This window comes from Sarcophilus harrisii, chromosome 1 (genome assembly GCF_902635505.1).
Source record: "Sarcophilus harrisii chromosome 1, mSarHar1.11, whole genome shotgun sequence".
NCBI lineage: Eukaryota > Metazoa > Chordata > Mammalia > Dasyuromorphia > Dasyuridae > Sarcophilus > Sarcophilus harrisii.
Genome location: NC_045426.1, coordinates 504,909,484 through 504,931,757, shown reverse-complemented (window position 1 = coordinate 504,931,757; position 22,274 = coordinate 504,909,484). Strand labels below are relative to the sequence as shown.

The following is a 22,274-nucleotide window of genomic DNA, read 5'->3' as shown; positions in this document are numbered from 1 at the left end:
GTACATAATTTGTTTCCAGTTTTTGCTATCACAGAAAGCACTGTAATTAATACACACACACACACACACACACATATATATATATATATATATATATATATATATATATAATCTTCTGACTTCTTTGTGATCACCATCTCCTCCTTTTCTAGATGTTTATTAGCCTTCATTTTAATGAATTCCAGAATTTTTGCCATGACACTGGGGGAGTGTGATATATTTGAAAATGAGGACACAATTTTTAAAGGTATCAGCAAAATAACTTTTTAAAGAATTTTGCTAAAAAAGAATGGTCTAAAGCCTACAGTTCAAAAATTCTATTCTCTTCCCTCTATTGAAAGGTGGAATATTTGTTAGTACAGTACTCCATTAGCTTTTCTATTTCTCCATGACCCTTTACAATTGCTCAGTGGCTGAGCCTTCCAGTTTTTTCAGTACCCTGAGTAGTAATTCATCTGAGCCTGATAATCTGAACTCAAGCTAAACACTCATTACCCCTCTTCAGCTAAATTCCCTATATTAACTACTTTTATGATGTCCTAAACTAAAACTTGATCCAGAAAATAACGGAATGTTATTGAAGGATTTTGAACATCAAAGCAGACACATGTCAGGAGATCTATGCATTAGAAGATTAATCTGACAGTTCAATGTAGTCTGGATTATCAGGAAAAGAGGATTTACATGGCAAAGAAGAGCCTACTAACAAAGATCAAGTGGAGAGCTAATAAAAGGCCAAATTAGAGTAGTTTAAAAAAAAAAAAAAAAAAGGTTGGAAGTGTTAGGGCAATATGAAGGAGTTAGAATTAATCAGACTTGGCAAATGATTTTAAGTATGGGGAATAAATAATGAAAGCTAGCTAACATTTTAAATGCTTTATTAATCTGTAACATTTTTATATATACACACATATAAAAATATGATTGGCATAACTTTTCAGGTAGGTAGTGCAAGTATAAGGTAACATAACTTGGGAGTAATAGGTGGAAGTCACAAAAAGGAAGATTTAATTTGATTTAAGGAAAAACTTAATAAAGCTCTACGCAAAATTATAATCAGCTGCTTTGGGTAGTAAGTCTTCCCTTATTGGAGGCCTTCACAAAAAAGGAGAGATAATCAAGTATTTTAAGATGATTCAGTTACTCTTGTATGGACTTGGCCTCGAGATCCTCTCCCACTCTTTTGATTCTTTAATTCTAAAAACAGTATCATTTTTAAGAGTCAAAGGAAAAACTGTTTTCCAACTTCAAGATGATGAGTTCTATTTGAAGTAAATTAGGTAGGAAAAACTGTTTTCCAACTTCAAGATGATGAGTTCTATTTGAAGTAAATTAGGTAGGAAAAACTGTTTTCCAACTTCAAGATGATGAGTTCTATTTGAAGTAAATTAGGTCTGAAGCGACAATACAGATGTCCCAAATGAAAAAAAAAAGAAAACTCAACAAAAAATTCTCCTGCTTCCTACTGCTCTTATACTCCTGTACAACTCAAGTCTTACTTTCAGATAATTAACAATATCAGCGATTGTGTCAAAGTTCTAAGTATGTCTTTCTGGTGAAAAGTGAGAGAAGCAGGCAATAAAGACCATTAATGCCAGATTAACATCTTAGAAACTTAAAGATCATAGAAGGGGATTCTAAATTATAGCAACATCAATTAGTGTGCCTAAAGTTACAGAGCTAGTTAGAAAAGCAACGTATTTCCACATTGATGTAGGATAAATTTCTTTCACATTCAAGTAAATGGAGTCTCTCCTTCCTGAAGGAGTATGAAAAACTAGATGACTTTATGAAAGACAGGCTGAGTTCCATGAAACTTTATGTCCAGGTAAGTTTAATTCAATTCAAACATTAAGCATCTATCAATCAACAAGCATTAATTAAACATTTGTTATTTGTCCAGGTACTATTTTCATATACATACAAAGGCAAAACAATTCATACAATTCATTCAAAGAGCTTAAATTTTCTTAGGGAGATAAGTTCTAAGATAAGTAAATGCAGAATACCTATGCAAAATTAACAACGAATGATTTGGGGGCTATGGAGCTATGTACAATATTCTAACTATGTACTAGGCACTGTGGATACAAAAATAAAACAGTTCCTGCCCTGAAAGAGCTTACATCTCACCAGGGCACACTATACATATGCACATGTGCACACACACACACAAACACAAAAGTTAAATTTCTAGAGGAAGGGAAAATTAATTATCAAGAAGAAAAAAGTTAAGAAAGACTTAAAGAATCTCCCCTACAAGGACTGAAATAAAGGAAATAGAAAGAAAGGAACAGATGGAAGTACCATAGAAACTTCAAGATTAATAAGAATTGGCAACTTATAAAATGGAGGAAGAGGGGAGATCAAAGATGACCCCAAGATTGCTATTCTAGGTGACCGAAAGAGATGTGAGACTTAACAAAGATGAAAAAATTTTAAAGAGTAAGTTTAGATCTGGACAGACAGGTAAGCTATATCTGTTTTGGCAATGGTACATTTAAGATGGCTACATAAATCAAGGTAGAGGTAATTTATACAACAGTGATACTCTAAAAGCCAATTCTCCCCCCCAAAAATGGGAAATTTTCCTAATTTCTTCTTGGCAGGTGCAATCTGTACAGTATTTCAATGACGATTCATTTTAATTTGCCTACAAATTTCTAGGTAGTCTAAAACTTTCAAAACACTATCCCATCTTATCAAAACTCCTTGCCATCAACAAGATCCTCAATTCAAGAAACTCCATGCCATTGACAAGATTCTCAATCCTCACAACTGGAAAGTAAATACTAGAAAACACATCTCTATTAACTGATACTGACACTGATTACCCATACCATGAAAGTCCTTTTCTCATTTCATTTTATGATGTTCAATTTGAGTTTAAAAAAATATTTTTTTTAAATACAAGAAACCTAAATATATATGGAATATCTTTTGAGTACATTGTTGATAAATAAAACTCGTGCTAAGACTTGCCAGGTCTAACCTTGAACTCGGGGTAGAGAAGCCCTATTAACAATTCCATATTTTTTTTTTCCTACCAAAAAGTACACACCTTAACATTACTTCTCACATTTGTTGCAATAAAAAAATTCAGCAATAAAATTAAGACCAGAAATTGGCAATAAAAGGGATCCAAGGTTACTGAGTAGCCAAAGATACATGACAACCAAGCTTTTTTATAACCATCAGAGGGAAACCCAAAAATAAACAGTGACATCAATCTAGCAAAACAAAGGCATATCTGACTTCTGATTGGTCAAAGTTAAAGTTACTAATCCCAAATTACATTAGCTTATCACAAGGTGGAAAGTTCCTAAATTGACAATTTCTGAGACAGAAAAAGATACCTGCAGTTTACATGTTTTTATGATACATTAGAATTTTGTGTCTATTAAGTCCTGAAAAAGAGAACTTATGGGTGGAGTGTGGTTTATATTACAAAAAGACACTAAATATCTACAAACTTAAAGAGGTAGTTCAAGCTTACACATTAAGGTAAAATAACTAATACAGAGCAAACTTGATTATTCATACATAGTAAAATAATAGAAAATAAAGTGTCATACCAATTTAATTCCACATTTCTTTCCTTTGATTCTTAGAAGACATCTCTCTCATATAACACCCTGTATAAACTACAAACATGATTCGGGGTGTCCTAAGGAGTAAATTAAGTAGTAAGAGCTATGGGCACTATTGCTAGAATTGATAGGCAGTAAAAGGAATTTTTAGCATGATTCCTTTAAAACCAAAACTGAGTGATCTATTCCATAGTTTAAAGATGGCATAATGACAAAAACTGTGAAGGGTCAGTAGCAGCAGCAAATGAGAAAAGAAAGTCCAGGTATTAACAAAGTGATTTATTTAGTTGGCCAGTTTGCTGGAAATTCCTGATATAGACAAAATAAGGTATATGTATATTTATGAAATAAGCTAAATTCTCAAGATAGCTGGGGGGAGGGGAGAAGGAGGCCGCCTCTTTCCAGAGATATTACTTAAGTTCCAAAATCTTTCTCTAGGAAGATCTAATACAAAACTTTAACATAATTTGGTACAACCTTCTAAAAGCCAGAAGTATTAAATAAACTGCACTGAGTTTGCATTATCATTAACAATAGAGAAATAAAAAGCACATCACCTGAAACTTCAGAGAATTTCAGTTATTATATACCATTTAACTGATTCTATCTTTACCTAAACTCTAAACCTGATATAATCATTGGTATCAACAGGTAAAAAAGGAAAAATCTTGTAAAGGATCCAAGAAAATGTAAATTAGAAAATGGATCCTCCTTTCTCTTAAAATTCCCAGAAAAGAGACTTCAAAATAGGAAAATAATTTCAGTCACCAATGCAATTTTACACGTGGATGTCTGGCATGTGAGAAATTGAGGCAACAACCCTTGAAAAAAAAGGTAGGATGTTCTTTACCTTGTAAAAGTCAAAGTAGGAGCCTCCTGACTCATTTTCCTGAGTGTGCCATTTCCTTGCTGACCAAGAAATTTTCACACTTTGTTAAGTGTGAGCCTGGCTTACACCCTATAAATCTGTGCAATTTTATTACCTGAATGACTGGCAGTTCTCATTTTATATAAATTTGCATTATGCAAATTCAACTTTGAATAAAGAAAATTCTATAAGAAATCAGCATTCCAAAAAAAATCCCTTAACTTTCTCCCTCCCTCCCCCTTTTCCTTTATCTTCTCTATCCTTTTTCTCTTCCTTTTTTCATCCCCTTCTCTCCCCCCCCCAAAAAAAGACGACCACCACCTTGAAACCTCCAGCAGCAAGAAAAGAAATGTGTACCTCACTCTACACTCCAGACTCCAGATCCTGCATGATTTATTCTGCCTATCCACAATCTGGTCCTAGCCTCCACACATCACCCATCTTCTCCTGTCTATATCCATGTCTGGCCCCAACTTGTCTGCTCACACCTCACCCCATGTTCCTCCTCTCCATTCCAGCCAGGCCCATTCCCACCCAGGCCCTCCATATGGTTGGCCCGGGCTTCACATGTTTCTTCTCCTCTCATCACTTCTCTGTCCCTGGCCTGCACACATCTTTGAATCATATACCATTCCCCCCCTCTTTCTTCCCTACATCCACAAGCAAATTCACTTTATGTAAAAATTGCTTTACATAAAAATCTATAGAATAGTACCTTAAAGTGAGAACTATCTGTATAAAATCCTCAATCAAATTTTTATTTTAAATCTTATAAGCTAGTAACATATATATATATATACATACATATCTATACACACACAAATGTGTGTATACAGCATTCTACTTTTTACAGAAAAATATTTTATTGAGAAATTTTTACTAATGGTTGCAAACTTTTCTGATATTCCTCATTTAATTCTCTCCTTAGGTTACTTTCCCCATATCACCCTAAATGAATGAGATTCTTCAAGTAATTAATTTTAGAAACATGATTATGTAATTCCAAAGCTAGGAACTCATCAGATTAAAAACAGTTAAGTTCTGTCACACTGATGAAGCACTAGGTTGGGAGAGCTTTCAAAACGTGAAAATTTCACAAAGGCATTCTCATAACCAAAAGAGCATTTCACTTTCTTAAACGGCACACAGAATAACCAAAGAGTAGACCGATCTAAACTGAGGTTGAGAGTGAAGAGACAACTTAAAAGTCAGAGGTGGGAAGGGAGAGAGGAAACAAGGATGAGGTTTACAATGAATTAGAGAAGATCCCAGGAGAGAGCAAACTTGGATGGGCATTTTGTCTATATCAGCAAGTACATGATGGGAATACCAAGAACAAATGTGATAATGGCGGTGTTTATCACAAAGATTACTAATGAACAGAATTATGCTCCAGTGCATCAAGGAGGTAAAGTCCCTCAAACTACATTGTCCCTGAAATTAAGAAATGTTCATTATTTGGGTCCAGGGTCCAGGTCCAAGTGCAAGATAGAATTCCAAACTTTGGATGATTCCTGGAGTAAAAGTATCAGGCTTAAACTCCCTTTCTTTCACACACACTCTCCAAGATTATAGCACATTACATATACATCATTCCCTAAGCCAGGTGGCCTGGAGTTTCTTAAAAAAAAGTTGAGGTCTCTTACTACTTCATTCCCAAAGGCTATATCACATCAATACTTGCATTCTATATTATTTCAGATGTTTCAGTGATTTATTAACAGAGTTCCTGTGTGCTAATGTGCCCCGATTACAAAAATGTGCTATGAAAAGAAAAGGAGGGCCATGCATATGATGGTATCAAGAATGACTCCTTAAAAGCAGAGAATGACAAGTCAGAACAAGAAGAAAAAATTCCTTTAGCTCTATTTGGTTTCATGCATGAGTTCCATCTGCCAGTCAATCAGGTTCTATAGTATTTATAAAATATAAGCTAGGCTCACAATGAACCAAGTGAGAAAATTTCTTGGTTAGAAAGGAAATAGCATACTTCTGTACTCCCTCTCTGGGTAGCACATGGCATTCCTCTTGAATGGCAAGGGATTGGCTTTGCAATTTTACAAGTGTAACTAAAATCAAAAACTCTAAACTACATCAAATAAAGTCTCCCAAGAATGCACCTTAAATATCAAAATTTTGGTAATTACAGTTAAGGATAGGTTGATATTTTTCTTATGCCTTAATATTAAGGGCATTTTACTGACCCTTCATTTAAGAATAACTATATTTCTAGAGTTTTATTCAGAGATAGTATGAACAGTTGTTCAAATATCCAATTGACTAATCAGTGCAAATATGTAACTTTAGTACATATTAATTACTAACAGATACAATCTCATGAAATCACTTTTAAAAGTTAACTTTCCACTTTGAGAGAGATTCTAGCTCCTCAAACTGGAGAACCTTCAGAGTTTCACAACATAATGTCAGCAGAACTGGTAAAATTTTATGAAGTGTCAAGTCCAAAAGAACTTCACAGACTAAATCTCTTTTAAAAGATGCTGTTACATTCTTTGAGTTATTATTTTCTAACTTAAAATAAAATATACCTCCATTAAATATTTAATAGCTTTCAAATACTTTTGTCATTTTTTTTAAAAGCTCAATTCATAACAAAATCCAGATTAAAAAAGAAAGTTGCCTTTTTCCTGGCAGTTCTGATTAAAATGGTTTCTCAAATTTCACAATATAAAATTTTTGAAATGCAATAAAATATTCAATATCATATTTAAAACTTATTAACAATCAGGTGATATTAAGTCAAATTTATCTTATTACTACCCCTGATATTTTTACACCAGTAACATCTTAATCCAGTATGAAATAATTAAACTCAACAATAGCTGTTATCATGCTTAGCACGTTAGGTTTTTTTCTGATTTTTAAAACTTTCTGGAAAAAAAAAAACTTTTGAATTTGAATCATGTCTTTATAGTACTTAAAGATATTTAATTTTTGATTTCTCAATTGCAATTTTAATTTATGATATGTATGAGCAATTTCCTGACTTTCAAAGTGGTTATCCAAAAAGAAAAAAAAAAAAAAATCTACTGAATTCCAACTGAATTTCGATAAGATCTAAATGCTGTATTATTCATCCTCCACACTAGGATGGAAAGCCAAGCACAGTATTAAACACTTCACAAACAAACTTCATTTACAATTATGAGCTCCTACTAACAAGTCTGGGAGGAGGTGGGTACTATTATTCATCTCTCTATAAATGAAAACATGGCATCTTTGTTTCAGAATAAAAATTTCCACCAAATTATCTTGGATTTATTATTACCAATGACAGTATTTAAAATCTTATTTTTCCCAAGGGTTGCTATTTTCAGTTAGCTCCTGTTCAAAAAGTTAGTTATCTGTGGCACACTCCCTGGTCGCTGTTTCCCAATTTTTAAACCACCTGAAGAACTAACTCAATTCCTAAACTTTACAAGGGTGCTTCCTCAGTCCCAATTCAAAAATAGTTCACTTTGAGATGTTCTTCATTCAGGTAAAAGAAAAACACCAAAATGCCTTTCAACAATTTAAAGGCAGTACTTATAAAATCATTGTAACTAGGCTGTTTGTGGATGGAAAATAAAGCAACTAGGCTGTTTGTGGATGGAAAATAAAGCAATTTAAGTTGGAAATGCCTTTGGACAGGTTGAGGAGCACTTTTTCCAAAGGATAAAGCTGCAGCCTCCACCCCGGGTATACTACAAGTCAAAGTCATATGGAGCTATTAAATAGCTTTCCCTGTTATTTAGAAGCCAGATTTGGTCAAAACTTTCAAAGACAGAAGTGAAGCACATTACCCTGAATAAAGCCCTTACAAGGGATGATAAAGGACACATCTCTCCTTAATCTAAAGGCTTTTCAGTAACCTCAATAGGAAAAACTACTAACCAAAATTTTTATAAAGTCTTTGGCATAACTACTTATAACCAGGCCAAAAAAAAAAAAAAGTATGTTTTTTATATTTTCATATAAATATGTATATATATATATATTTATTTTATGTATTTTTATATTTATATAAATATTTTTACAACTTTTATATCATTTTTGTATTTGTAAAAGTTCTGCTTAATTTTCCAAAAAAAAAAAATCCTGAGTTTTCTTTTGTAATCTTAAATTGAATGGAAAAGTAAGACATTCAATACTAGTCAAAGATACATTTCTCAAATCTTATCTCAATGGGATCAAAAAAATCCTGTATCAAAACTCCAAAATACTTTACATTCAAACCCATCCATCTCACCATGTCAATATAAACATACTTTTTTGTAGTTGTCTAATTCTTCTAGTCTTTATTTTCCTATCATATTTCAAACTGTCTACATTAAATCTTCATCCCACTGAATTTACTTTAAACCTAATACATGTTTTATTACTACCAAAAAAAAATGCAATGCTGTGTTAAAGTGAGAAATGCATCATTCATTCTATTTTTTTAAGCAACTTTGTCTCTAGTTAACCAATAGTTGTATCATTCACAGTATTTAATTGTTCAGACTGACCAGAAGGAAATGCAGTAAGATAAAATGTTATTCCAAATTAAATGTTATCTACTTATTTAGGTTGATACCTGACTTACATAGGCTTCTCTCACTGTTCTTGATAAAGGAGTAATAAAAGGCACTTTTTAAATACCAAATAAATAAATCTAAACTTCAAAGTGTTTTCTCTAATCAATTAAATTCCGTTCCTTCCTTGTTATAACTAACAATAAACCTGTTACTCCCCAAGGAAAGAGTGATAAAAGGACTAAAGTGTGGTTCCCTAATGGCATTTAAATTTGCTCACTATTACTACTTTTAATACCAGAGAGCAGTTTTTCTTTTCTTAACATTCAAACCACAATTTGGAAACTTACAGTAGGGAATTTATATTTCAGTCATAAAATTTAGTCCCTAATTAGTTTATAATGTCATAATCTTCTACAGACTGGGAATATCCATCTCTTCTTTTTTATGAGTCTCTTGGCTGCCCTTCTAGCTTGGTCAGCATTAGAGAAGCAGAGAAAGATTTTTTTTTAAGACTTTAAAGTTTTTTTCCTTAGGTTGATCAGATCAATTCCCCTTTGTCTAGTCAGTGCCTTAGACCATTGCTTAAAAGTTCCCAGCAGAGAATCAAGTTTATATCCTCCCTATTTCTGAGTCCAATTTTATGGAATTTTTTTTTTTAAACTATTCTTAAGTACCTTTAAATTTTGGGTTTACTGAGACCAATTTGCAGACCTTTATTCTTAGTTATCCTTTTCTAAATCAAATTGTGATTTATACCACATTTTAAACAATTAGTAGAATTTTTAGATCAAAATAATTATTTTTAATAGTTTCATATTTCAATCAATTTAGTAGCCTGCTTCTGCTCTCTTACTCTCATTGTCAAATATCATCCTTCTTTGTATTGCTATTAGAAGATCCCATAGCTCCCCTGAGGGGTCCCAAAGGAGATAATGTATCAGACCGGGTAAAAAAGGAACACTCTGGAAATTCCCCAAGATGCCTACCAAAGGAATCCTCAAGAAACGAATAAAATAATGTCCTCGGAAAAGGGATCATCCTCCCAAGAAGATTAATAGTGAAGGCTTGAAGTCCCTCAGTGTGAAGACAGCTACTACTAGAGAAAGGAGTTTCCCCTGGTTCCCCTAAAGATTCATCTAAATCTTTCTGAAAAGATTTCCTATTATTCCTCTAAGATGATTCTCAAGCTTACTACTAGATCCCTGAATTCAATTAAAAGGATTGAGTAAAGTTTGATCCCACCTTAGCTCAGAAGAATTCAGAAGAAACTGAGGAGTTGTTCCTCTCCAAGAAATTTCTCAGTCAAGTCACCAGAGCACACTAAGAAATTCTTCTAAAAGGCTGGCCCAAGTGGCTCAGGGTTTCTTACTCAGGTCCTGCCACGGTGGTCAATTGTTGTGATAAAAAAATCTGCACTAAAGAGAAACTGAGGCAATAAAGTTCCAAGCATGTCCAATTTCTTTATTACCAAATCTAGCAATTGCCAATAAAAGGGATCCAAGGCTACCCAGTAGCCAAGGACACATTTGACAATGAAGACAGCTCTTTTATAGTCATGCAGGGAAACCCAAAAACAAAGTGACATCAATCTGGCATAACAATGGTATACCTCACTTCTCACTGGCCAGTGCTAAGGTTACTAAGCCCAAGTTTATAAGGTGGACTTACATCCTTTGGAAAGTTCTGTAGTAATCAATTTCTGAGGGGAAACTGGGAACTTGTTTATATATTATTAATTTCTGATGCATTAGAATTTTGTGTCTAGAAAAAGAGAATTTAATGAATAAAGTGTAACATACAAACAGGCAAAAAACATCTATAGGCTTAAGGAACTAAGGGAGTTCAAGTTTATACATTAAAGTTAATAATAATTACTAATATGCTTAATTACTAATAACTAAATATACAGTAAAATAATATAAAATTAAGTGACGTATCCAATTTTCAATTCCACACATTATATATGGAATTGAATGTGAGCTGCACATGTCATATACATTATTTACTGCTTCTCCCTTGTTCCCTTCTTATTTCATATTCAGTATCTAAATAGCTTGGCCCTTTAAAATAAGCAATGACTAAAGCAGAACTCGCTGGAAGTTCTGTACTGGCTTAACTTTGAAAAGGAAAAAATAATTTGTTATGTACTTATGAAAAGCAGCTAGGTGATACAGTAGATGAGTGCCAGATCTGCAGTCAGGAAGACATCTTCCCAAGGACGAATTTGACCTGAGACACTAGTGTATGTCCCGGGGAAAAGTCACTTCACCATCTTTGCCTCATCTGTAAAATGAGCTGGAGAAGGACATAGCAAACCACTCCTCTATCCTTATCAAGAAAATCCCAATTGGGTTCACAAAGGATCAGACACAAGTGAAACAACTGAACAACGCATATTTTTGAAGCTGGAAATGATGAGATAGACATAACAAAGAGGAAATAAAGAAACTGTGAAGTCACAGAGAAAAGGATGAATGAAAAACAATTTTTAAAACACTTCTATTCAAGCACTAAGTTCTAAAGGCACCAAATACAAAATCCAAGGAATGAAAATGAGATGAGCCCTTTAGGTTCTCTGCTATTTCAGCAAATTTGGAAAATAACTAAAACAAAAACAAAAAAATGCCTCTTCCCTTACTTAGGTCACTATAAAATATTTTCTAACATTTAACAAGCTATTAAAAAAAAAGATTCAAAAAAATTTAAATCACACAATTCAAATATTTATTACTAAATCATTGTGAATTTTGATTTTGATTTATTGAGTACTTTTATAATAATCATATTTCAAGGAACTTCAATAGTGTTATTCACCAAAAGTGGCATTAAACATAAAATTCTATGTAATAGAGAATAAAGAGGGGAAAGGGATGTAATCAATATCAGGGCTTCTTAGAACTTTTTCCACTCAGGACCCCTTTTTGTCTAAGAAATTTTTATGTCACCTCATGTATATATAGGTGTACAAAACATTCACTGATGATCATAATTTTGTGACTCTCACATTCAGTTACATGTAGAATCCCAACCCACTGTTTAAGAAGTTGAGATCTATAGCACTAAAATGATCTCAATAAAGTACATTCCATTTGTAAAGCACTTCTATCTAGTGTTAACAGCTGTCACAGTGGAGCATGTTGCAAACTTTGCCAATAAATGGTACACTTGAGAATAGCATTATATCCAGTTTGGTCTGGAGCTTTGTGACTGGAAAGCCTTCTAGCTAAGTCTCAAATGAAATTTTAAAACCTACTTCCTTTAGGTGGGAAAATAAGCAAGATTTTTTTTTCCTGCCTTGGGGGAAGACTTATAGCAGCTAAGTGTAAGTACTTTTCTGAAAGCTATTATATCAAAAGTGTTAGGGTTGGAATCTAAAATGAGCAGGGCAAAACCCACTTTTCTAGTGAGAGAGAGAGAGAGCACAGTAACCTAGTTGTCTAGCTAGAAGGAGAAAGAAGCTTCAAAATCATGCACCTACCTGCAGTCAGTAGAAACTACAGACCTAATAGAAATGATGTATATAGCAGAACAAATCCTGGCAGAGAGACCGAATCTAGCAGAGTATTATTGTTCATTATAGACAATTCATTCAGCTACTTGCCGGGCATAGACTACATACAGCAGACCTGAAGGGAGCAGTATGATAGCATGCAGTTAAATATAACTGCTTTGCAATGCTGAAGGTATAAATTACTTCATATATGTTTTACTGGCCACATCTGTGCCCCCATATGCATTTGCTTTACACGTATTCATGCTTAGATGGTTACAGATACATAGATGGTTTTTTATATATATATTTATCAAGTTTAAGAGAGGAATTTTTTCCCCCTAAGTTATCTCATTTAAATGTCTGGTTTGGGGGCAGGGGGGGAGGAGGGAGGAAGGGAGAGGGGAAGGGAGAGAGGAGAAAGCGAGTGTGGAGAGGGACAAAGATCTAGAAAGAGAGAAAGATTGCACACCCACTAGAGCATTACAATTAAGACTCCAATTACTAGTCTACTTTGGTTTCTAAAGCTAACACAACTTTATTCCTTATTCAGTCCCATTGTCTCAAATCCAATAAACCCACAATCACCAGCAATTATTTACTATAGGTCCCAAAATATTTCAAAATCACTGTATTATTTAAGTAATTCAACATCATATCGCATTTCATTCACTAGAGTCTAAAATTCCTACAATGTTATCTACGAATAGGGATAAGCAACTATGATTCATGCAGCTGGTATACACAAAGTCATTTGTCAATACCCTCATCTTCAGCCAAAAATCACCTAATAATTTCTTAGAAAAGATCCTTTCCACTAGTGCTTTTTTTTATTTTTTAAGATGTTGGTTGAGGGGTTAATGATGTATAGTGGAAAGAACATTTGGCAATAAATCAAGAAACATGCATTCTACTCCCAGCTGTTCCATTAACTCGTCCATGTGAATACACAAGTCATTTATTTACACCTCCCCAGGACCGTTTCCTCGTTTGTAAAATGAAATCGTTGGACTAAAGCAAGGGTTTTCAAAATGTGATCTTAGGATCTCTGGGGGCCCTGAGACTCAGGAAATCAAAACCATTTTCCTAATAATACAAAGAAAGGATTTGTGTTTTTTGTTTGTTTTTTATACTTCCTTATCTATGTGAAATCAAATTTTCTTCAAATACTTCAACAATCAAACTAGCATATCAAAAAGGACTGAATACAGAAGCAGATAACATTTAAAAAAAAGATTTCCAAAAACATATAAAGCAATTCCATTTCTCAGTAAATTTTTTTAAATGAAAAGTGTTCTTTCCTCATTAAAATGGTTTCTATGTTGACAGGTAATGGGCTTATTATTTTAAACGATAAATAATTTTAAATTATCAGTTCCAAATTATCAGAGAAAAATATCAATAGCTATAACTCATATAACAAAAACTCGTCAGGGTTTCTCAATAATTTTTTAAGATATAAAAGTAATACTACTAAGACCAAAAAACTTCAGAATTGCTGGAAAAAACATTGCTGAAAATTTAGAAGGCCTAAATTAAAGTCTCTTCAAATTTCAAAAATTCTATGATTCTAAGGTGTTTTGTTAAATTAACAAACATATTCTTTACTATCCTGAAGTCTAAAATAACCCTATTCAACACTAATCAACAATGGGGATTGTGATTATCCCCAGTCAAGTTGAAAGCAATAACTTCAAAATATCTTTCTTAGAATATGTTCTATTTTAAGAGACTTAAAATTACCAACCAACACAAATACAGTAGCCCAGCTCAGATAGCAGATCTTCAAGACAGGGAAATAAATTCAAGAATTTTCTATTCTAAATTATAATGCAAAATGCTATTACTATCGGCACAGCTCTAAAACACTATACATTATTCTGTATGTCACACTTTTAGATTTATGTTATCCTCCTACCATGTGAGAAAATGGAGTTTTTAAAAACAGGAGAAAATTGTGTTTTTTTACTAATTATTATAAATTATAAAGAATCGATACTAATTTTTTTAAATAATCAAGGAGACTATTTTTTCTTGAATATATCAAGCATATGATCAAGCAAGCAAATGACCTAACTCACCTAAAATATTTTTGGTAGATCATTTATTTACACTACTACCATGTAAATCTTAAGTAACAAGTTATTCACACATTTTAAGATATGACTATATTTTATGAAGTTTTACGAGGAGGAAAACTGCTTACAGAGAAATAAGGTGAGGATTTAGCTCTCTTCCAAGTTCTAACATTCAATATTTAAAACTCGGGAAACTCACTCAAAACTCTGGCATCTCAATTTCGCAGTTCAAAAATAGCAATGGCTGCCATCAGTCACTAAGGCATAGAAGAAATCCACAGTATAAAGAGATTTAAAGATTCCCAAATGAAAAGATCTACTTAACTTGTAACTTTTGAGTTTCCCTAACTGGATGTTTGAAGGTACCACACCTTTTTGCTCTTTAATATTAATGCCTAATTGCAAGGAATTGGAAATTGAATGTGTGCCCATTAACTGGGGAATGGTAAATAATTTAAGGTATTTGAAAGTAATGGAATATTACTGTTGTATAAGAAATGATTAGCAAGCTGGTTTCAGAAAAGCATGATTAAGACTTAAATGTTACATGAATTGATGCTGAATGAAATGAGCAGAACTAGAAGAACGCTGTACCCAGTAATAGAAAAATTATGTGAAAATGCCATCTACATCCAAAGAGAACTATAAAGACTGGATGTAGACCGAAGCACACTATTTTTCACCTTTTTTTTGTTTTGCTTTTTTTTCCCTAGTGATTGTTCACACTTTTGTTCTGATTTATCTTTCACAGCCTGACTAAGGAAATATGACTGTACTTGTATAACTTTTATCAGATTGCTTGCTGTCTTGGGGAAGAGGGAGATTAAGAGAGGAAGACAGAAAAAAATTTGGAACTCAAAATTTTACAAAAGTGAATGTTGAAAACTATCTTTACATGTAATTGGAAAGATAAAATACTATTGAAATTTTTTAAGTTAAATAAAATCTATACTCAAGAGTTTCTATTGTATAGTTTCTAGTATACTTTTCTTTACATTCAACTCAATATCAAGAGGATGAATTAGAACCTGCAAAAACCAAAGACAATATCCCTGCCCAAAAGTTGTTTAAGTCTAATTAAGGGGGAAAAAAAAAACCTGATTTCAAATTAACTCCACGAATGATCACCATTCTGCTACTTTAACAATTAAGTTTACCACTTTTTTCCCAAAAAAATTTAAATATACTTCAAAGTAAATTGCTCTATTTGTTCCCCTCACTTCCCAATATTTTTATTTAATAAGAATGAATTAAGCAAATACATGGATCCTGATCCAAAGCAATCCTTACAGTAAAAATATATTCCCAAGTACTAAGTAAAAAGTCACTCACTCAGCAATCAGCAACAAAATTATCTAAGTTCTCTGTTTTTTAAGGTTCTTTTGCCCAAATCCTCCCTGTTTTTAATTGAGGTAGCTGAATGTATTCGTGACATTAGAGAGGAAAATGGCTTGCTGCTAGTAACTCAGTTTCCCTCAAAATTTAGGATGGAGAATTGAGGACCCAATTTGGTCCAGATTAAAGTTAAGCACTAACTTCAGCTTTCTCCCCATCCCAGCTTTATTAATTCCAGCCTTTTAACAATCATTCTAAGAGAAGTAAACTTTTTAAATGATGGGGAAAAATACATCAAGAAAGAAGTATTTACAAAAATACAGTCACATGGGCAAAGCTTCTTTGGCAAAGTAAAATTTAAGGATGTCAGCAGTGACCAAATCCACATACTGTCACACTTAACACTGGCCTCCTAGCTGTGCCTCATACAAGATATTCCATCTTCTAATTCCAGGCATTTTCACTAGGTGTCCTCCATGCCTGGAAATTTTCTCCCTTTTCATCTTGGCTTTCTGACTTACTTTAAGTCTCAGCTAAAATTTAATGTAAGGGTCTTCCTGCTATTATCTCAAATTTATCCTGTTTATTTGTACATAGATGCATGTGCACATATTGTCTCCCCCATTAAACTGTGAGCTTCTCTTAAACAATAGTTATGTTGATCCTTCTTTGCATTTCCAGCACTTACTAGCACATGTCTATAGAAATTTTCCTTTTACAAATATGCAATTTTATCCTCACAACAATCTTGGGAGATAGCTGTTATTTCACCATTTCACAAATAGAGAACCTGAGGCAGAAAGCTGTTAAATGCCTTGCAGGACCATACAACTTAATAAGTCTATGTATGCATCTGGATTTGAACTCAGATCTTAATTTCAATTGCCCAAGTCACCTAGCTGCCTTTTGACTTGCATTCAAAACTTTTCTTGCCATTTCATACTCAATTGTCACAGAATCTTAGATCTTTATAAATGCAAGGAACTTTTAAAAACCTTTTAATCTAACTCCCTAGATTTTTCAATATATTAGGAAACAGAGAATGATTCACAGGATCCCATTTGAGTTGCACAGGACATCAGGTATCATCTAAACAGTCTAATGTGCAGACGAGCAACTACAGCCCAGAGAAAAGAGATAGACATAGTCCCCTACATAGGAAATTGGTCTCCAACTTCTGGAAAAACAGACAAATAAGAACCCCAAAAGGGTACAGAGCAGTCTCAAAAAGTTATCTGGAAGGTTCAAAGCTAAGCATTATCTGGCAGGACAGCAAATCCATCTTAGGCTCAACATTGGGAGGAACCACAAAAAAAATTGCCAATAGAAATTCATTTCTCTCTTCCTCAAGTGGTTCCAGTTTCATTCAGCTAAACTTTTTCATTTAAAAAGGATAGTTTTAAAAAAATCTTTTCTTTAAAATACAGAAGAGATAAATTGACCAAAATATTGAGGAATTTCCTGTATGTTATCAGATCTCTCCATTTCACTTAATATTCTAATATGCTGGCTATTTGCATAAGGTCAATATATGTTTAAGTATTTACCCATTTGAAGACAAGTTCCCTATAAGTGAAAAGCCAAATAAGCCATACCCTAACTCAATCAAATGTTACAACTTCTTTAAAAGTTAAATCAAAAATCAGAATCCCAGAATTAATTCAAAGACATCAATGGTTGAATAAATACATGGCCTTATTTTCACAATGGACAATAGGATAACAAGACAGAGTTGGAAAGAACTAGAAAAACTTACATAGGTAATAATTTGCAAAGCTGGAATATAAATTCTACTTGTGATTCCCAGAGTTTTTTACTACATCACAATTTCAACATAGGTAGTACTGCACTCAAAAATGTAGATCTCAATCCAATCATAAATGCCATTCTTTATGCACATAAACCCACAAATCTACCTCGAGTCCTCCCTCAATATATATACGCATATCGAGCTGCACAATAGCTCACATATGAAGCTGCACAGATAGCAACGGAGCATTCAGGTTGTCAATTTTTTCTTCTTTGAAGTCATAACCAGCATACTTTAATCCTATATTAATTAATTTAACCATCATATGTTATAATCCTTTGGGCAAGCACCCATAATATGCAGTTATAAACAATCATCACTGGATAAATAATTATGTTATAATAAGTCATATTAGCCATGTGTCCAGGCATTGTGTTTTAACAATTATCATCTCATTTGATCATCATAGAACCTAGAGAAGTGTTATTAGCCCCATTTTAGATTAGAAAACTAAGACAAACAAGTAACTTAGCCAGGGTTACTGAGTTGAAGTGTCTGAGGCAGGATTTGAACTCAGATCTTCTGACCTTCACACAAACATTAACCCACCGAACCATCTACCTATCTTATATTTTGGTTAAGAAGATTGCTTTTGTAAAGAGAAGCTTCTGACTATCAAAAAAACTACACATGATATCTCAAAGGTAATCTAGCCTACTGTCCTCATTTAGGTCCATTTACATTATCAGTCCAAGATATGCCTACCTATAAGGCCAGGTCTATGAATTGTGTATCAAAACCTAGACAATAGGCTTTAGATTTTTCATAGAATCTAGTTAAATAAACTCTGAACACATCCACCTTTAATGATTAATTCTTTAACTGGTGTGAAAAGGGACAATGTGTGTTTTCCTAACTTTGAAAAATAACTTCTACATGTTCAAAATATTAGAAAAATAGCTGCATTTTAAACACCAAAAAGATGGTAAGGGGCCTCTCACTTTTGTGGGGAAGGTCCCCTTTCTTCATCCTGGCAGCAATATTCTAACTGATCTCATAAGAAACCCTCCAATTGTGCTAATAAGGCAGCTTCTCACTAATACTAATTTCCAAGAGTGATGGCAGCCCACGATTCTGTTTATCTTGCATAACCAATATAATTTAAGAACACAGGCTACCAAAACAATAGTATAAAAATGTTAGCAATGGTATATAATACAAAAAAAAAAAAAAAACACACACACACAAAGCACTGACCACTATAGATTACATCAAAATATTTCTACAGCAAGTAGCTATTGATGTAATTTCAGGCTTTCAAGAGAGGTCCTTTTTTTTTCTTTTAAACTAATACCTATGAATGAATACAATATACATAATAACCGAGTCCTTTCCTGAGTGCTCCATGACTCCTCAAAACAATAATAAACCTTCTAATGCTTACCTTGAAACAAAACTAACTCAACTGCTTACATAACTCTTCTATAGAAGTAAGTATATAAATATACCAGTGGAAATAAACCCTTTTTAAAAAAAGGCAAATACTAGTTGTGAAATAGTAACCTAATACTCCAAAATGAATTAAAACTAATTTTCTGGACATTAGAAAGCAACTTTGCTATATTAACTTTCCTAGGAAGTGTTGCTGGCAGGAATGCAAGAACTTTCTTGTTGATCTGACACTTTCTGGAATATTGATAATTTATCATGTTTCATTTTACCCTTTAAAATGCTTTAATTTTTTTCTTAAATGGAAAGTAAAAAAATACAAATGGAATTTAACATTGACTTCCAAAAAGGACTTGGGACTCAACTACTTAACAAGGTAAATAAATCATGCCTTTGGTGTTAATTCCCAAAATGCAGAGTCTGGCATTATTAGTACTTAAATGTTTTTTTCACACATTCACCAAATCCTCTAAGCAACATTCCCTATTCCAAAGAGCACCTGGATTCCTAAACAGCAAGTAGAAAACAGTGTGGAAGACAGACACCTCCTTCAAAGTAACCCATTACAATTCACTCTCCTCAAACTTTAGGTACATTTACAATTTTAGGTAGTTTTACAACTTCAGGTTTATTTACACCTAATATCTGTATGCACGTCGCTGCCCCATGTAATATTTATTACTGCGTTTGACCCTCCTTAAGACTGTAAGGTAAACTCATTTTAGTGATTTGCTTAATACCAGAATGCAGTAAATGGAGACCCAAAAGTTAAGACAGAGGTCTGCTAAGGTCACTAGATAAAGACCTGGAAGAACACTAGCTTACAGAAACCACTTTGCTATCAAAGATTTAAGAGGTGAAAGGAAGATTAGCTAGTCCAATGACACTCGCCCTTTTCCCTCACTTTGCAAAAAAAAAAAAAAAAAAAAAAAAGCTCAATTATATTCAATAATTTATCCAACTTCACATTGTTGTTAAAAGGATGAATACTATTAAAAACTATGGCAGGATAACTATTGGAATCCTTCAGATTCCAAGTCCTTCTTAACAGCCTCCCTACTTAAGGTATGGAATGACCAGTATTTTAATCAAAAGTTTTGGTACAAAATTATTTTAAAACAAAACCTGGGAGAAGAGGCTTTTTTTTTAAGTTTTTTGAGTTTCTACGGGAATTGAAAATCCTGGTAACAATAAACAAAAAATAGATAAGCAAGGAGAAACTAAGCAAGGGGGTTTAAAAAATCGCTGTCTGAAACATAAGACGCTAAGAGTAAAAACTAAATAAAAACGCATTTCTTTCCCCCTACTGTCCTACTTACAAGAGGTCAAGAATCATCCACACCAAAGCCTCTCCCCAAGCGCTGAGAGATTCGCTCGGCTCTCTACCACCATAACCGGGATAACGAGCATCTCTCCCCCTCGTCCCAGGAGGCTCCTCCGAGGGAATGGTTCAGGCAAGCAGCGTAGGTCGGCCTCACAGGCAGTTACCAGCCCGACAAACAGCGGACCCCAAAACCTGGAGGACCAGGGGCTCCGCCGAGCTCCGAGGAGGCCGAGCGAGTCCCGGAGGCTCCAGAAGAACTGCCTGGAGCCCGCGCCCGCGGGAGCCTGACTGAGCCACCCCCGGACCCAGCAGGAGCCCCCCGGCGCACACTCTGCGGAGCCGCCTCCCCCGCCCGTCCCGGAAAAACCCCAACGAGTCCCGAGGGGCAGAGAAGGAATGTCAGGGCAGGAGACAGCCAAAGGAGGGAGAAGAAAGGACTGCCGGGAACCCAAGACCCAGAAGCTGCCTCCCGGCGGGATCCCAAGATGGCGGCCAAGGCGCCTGGTCCCGGCACCCCAAGCTCGGCTCGCCTTTCCTTCCCTCGGCCGCGGCCTCCTCCACTGCCACCCCCCCCCCATCAGCCCCCGCCACAAGCTGGGCGTGCGCGCGCGTGAAACTGAGTGTGAGTGTGAACGGGCGGGGGAGGGGAGAAGGGAGGAAAGGCTGACGCCGAGAAAGGCGAGAAGAGAGCTGGAGAAGGGGAGAGAAACATGGAAAACGGGGAGAAGGGACGGACGACGCTCCTTCCCCCTCGCCAAGCCCTCCACCCCCACCAAAAACAAGAAAAAGATGAAGGGACCCGAAGCGGGAAGCTGACGGTCTCTCTCCCCACTAGCTTCATCTAGGCCCACCTCGCTACCTACCTTTAAATTTGAGGTCTGTGGGCGGGTCGAGAAGCAGGATCTGCTCGTGCTTTGCCATGGCCCCGGCAGCGGCCGCCATCGGAGAGACAGCACAGGGGGTGCGGGGGCGCGCCCGAGGCGGCGGTTTGCCTGGGTGGGGGGGAGGGGGGGTTGTCCAGAGGAGGGAGAGTGGGAGGAGCCGAAGAAGGGGGAGAGAGGAGAGATGGCGAAGCGCCGGGACTCCGAGAAAGGCACAGTCACCAGCCTGGGCTCACCACTCGCTCGCTTCCTGCTTCAGCCAGCGGGTCGGGCAGTCTGACGACCGTCGCTTCCCCCCCCCAACTAACAACTGACTCAACCCCACACCAGCCACCGCGGCCACGCGCACTGCGATCCTCGCTGTCCCACGTGACGCGCCCCGGCGTGCGGCGTGCGCGCCACCGCGGAGGCCTGTACCTCCTCTTCGCCCGCCCCGCCCTTGGAGCCTTAGCGCGGCGTGGACCTTCACGCGCCTGCGTGCTCCCGCCTGCTCTACAGATTTCCAGACCTAAAACGTTGCCGGGACTGTCATTGAAAGTAGAAGGATCGAGGGGGAGGTGGGCAGGGAATATTGCTGCGTGACTGAAGATCAGAAGTAGGCTCTTCCCTCCCCTCGCTGCGGGATCAGGCAGTCAGAACGGAGGTAGCACCTTCTAGGCAGAGTAAACGACTTGGGGAAAGAGCTCTCAAAAACTACAGCTCCCAGCATGCAGTGTTCCAGACAGGCAGGATACGGAGACCGCGCCATTGCAGGTGCGGCATGCTGGGAGTTGGAGTCTCCCGCGGGGCAGCCGAAACGCAGTGCACCTTGGAACTTGTAATAGCGGCCAGACCGGCTAGCTGTCAGGCCAGCGACGGGCGGGAAGAGGAGCAAAGTCCGTTGACAGATGTTGGGCGGGGTCCATTGGCCCCACACTGGGCTCTGTAAACCTCTTTGACCAACTGATTTGCCAGGCACCCTCCTCCTCCGAATGTGACTCAAGTGATCCCAA

At 35.8% G+C, this 22,274-nt stretch overlaps 1 protein-coding gene across 2 annotated transcripts in view; it reads right to left on the bottom strand.

Moving 5' to 3' along the window:
* The window catches only part of VAPA (VAMP associated protein A), a 75,767-nt gene extending 53,864 nt beyond the window's left edge, over nt 1–21,903 (bottom strand). Inside the window, exon 1 of one of the 2 annotated variants that reach the window (XM_003760060.4) lies at nt 21,265–21,903. In XM_003760060.4, coding sequence (XP_003760108.1) covers nt 21,265–21,343 — 79 coding nt within the window. In that variant the 5' untranslated portion in view covers nt 21,344–21,903. The remainder of the gene's footprint in view (nt 1–21,264) is intronic. The other variant, XM_003760059.4, reaches the window with a different exon arrangement.
* Nucleotides 21,904–22,274: the final 371 nt, after the last annotated feature.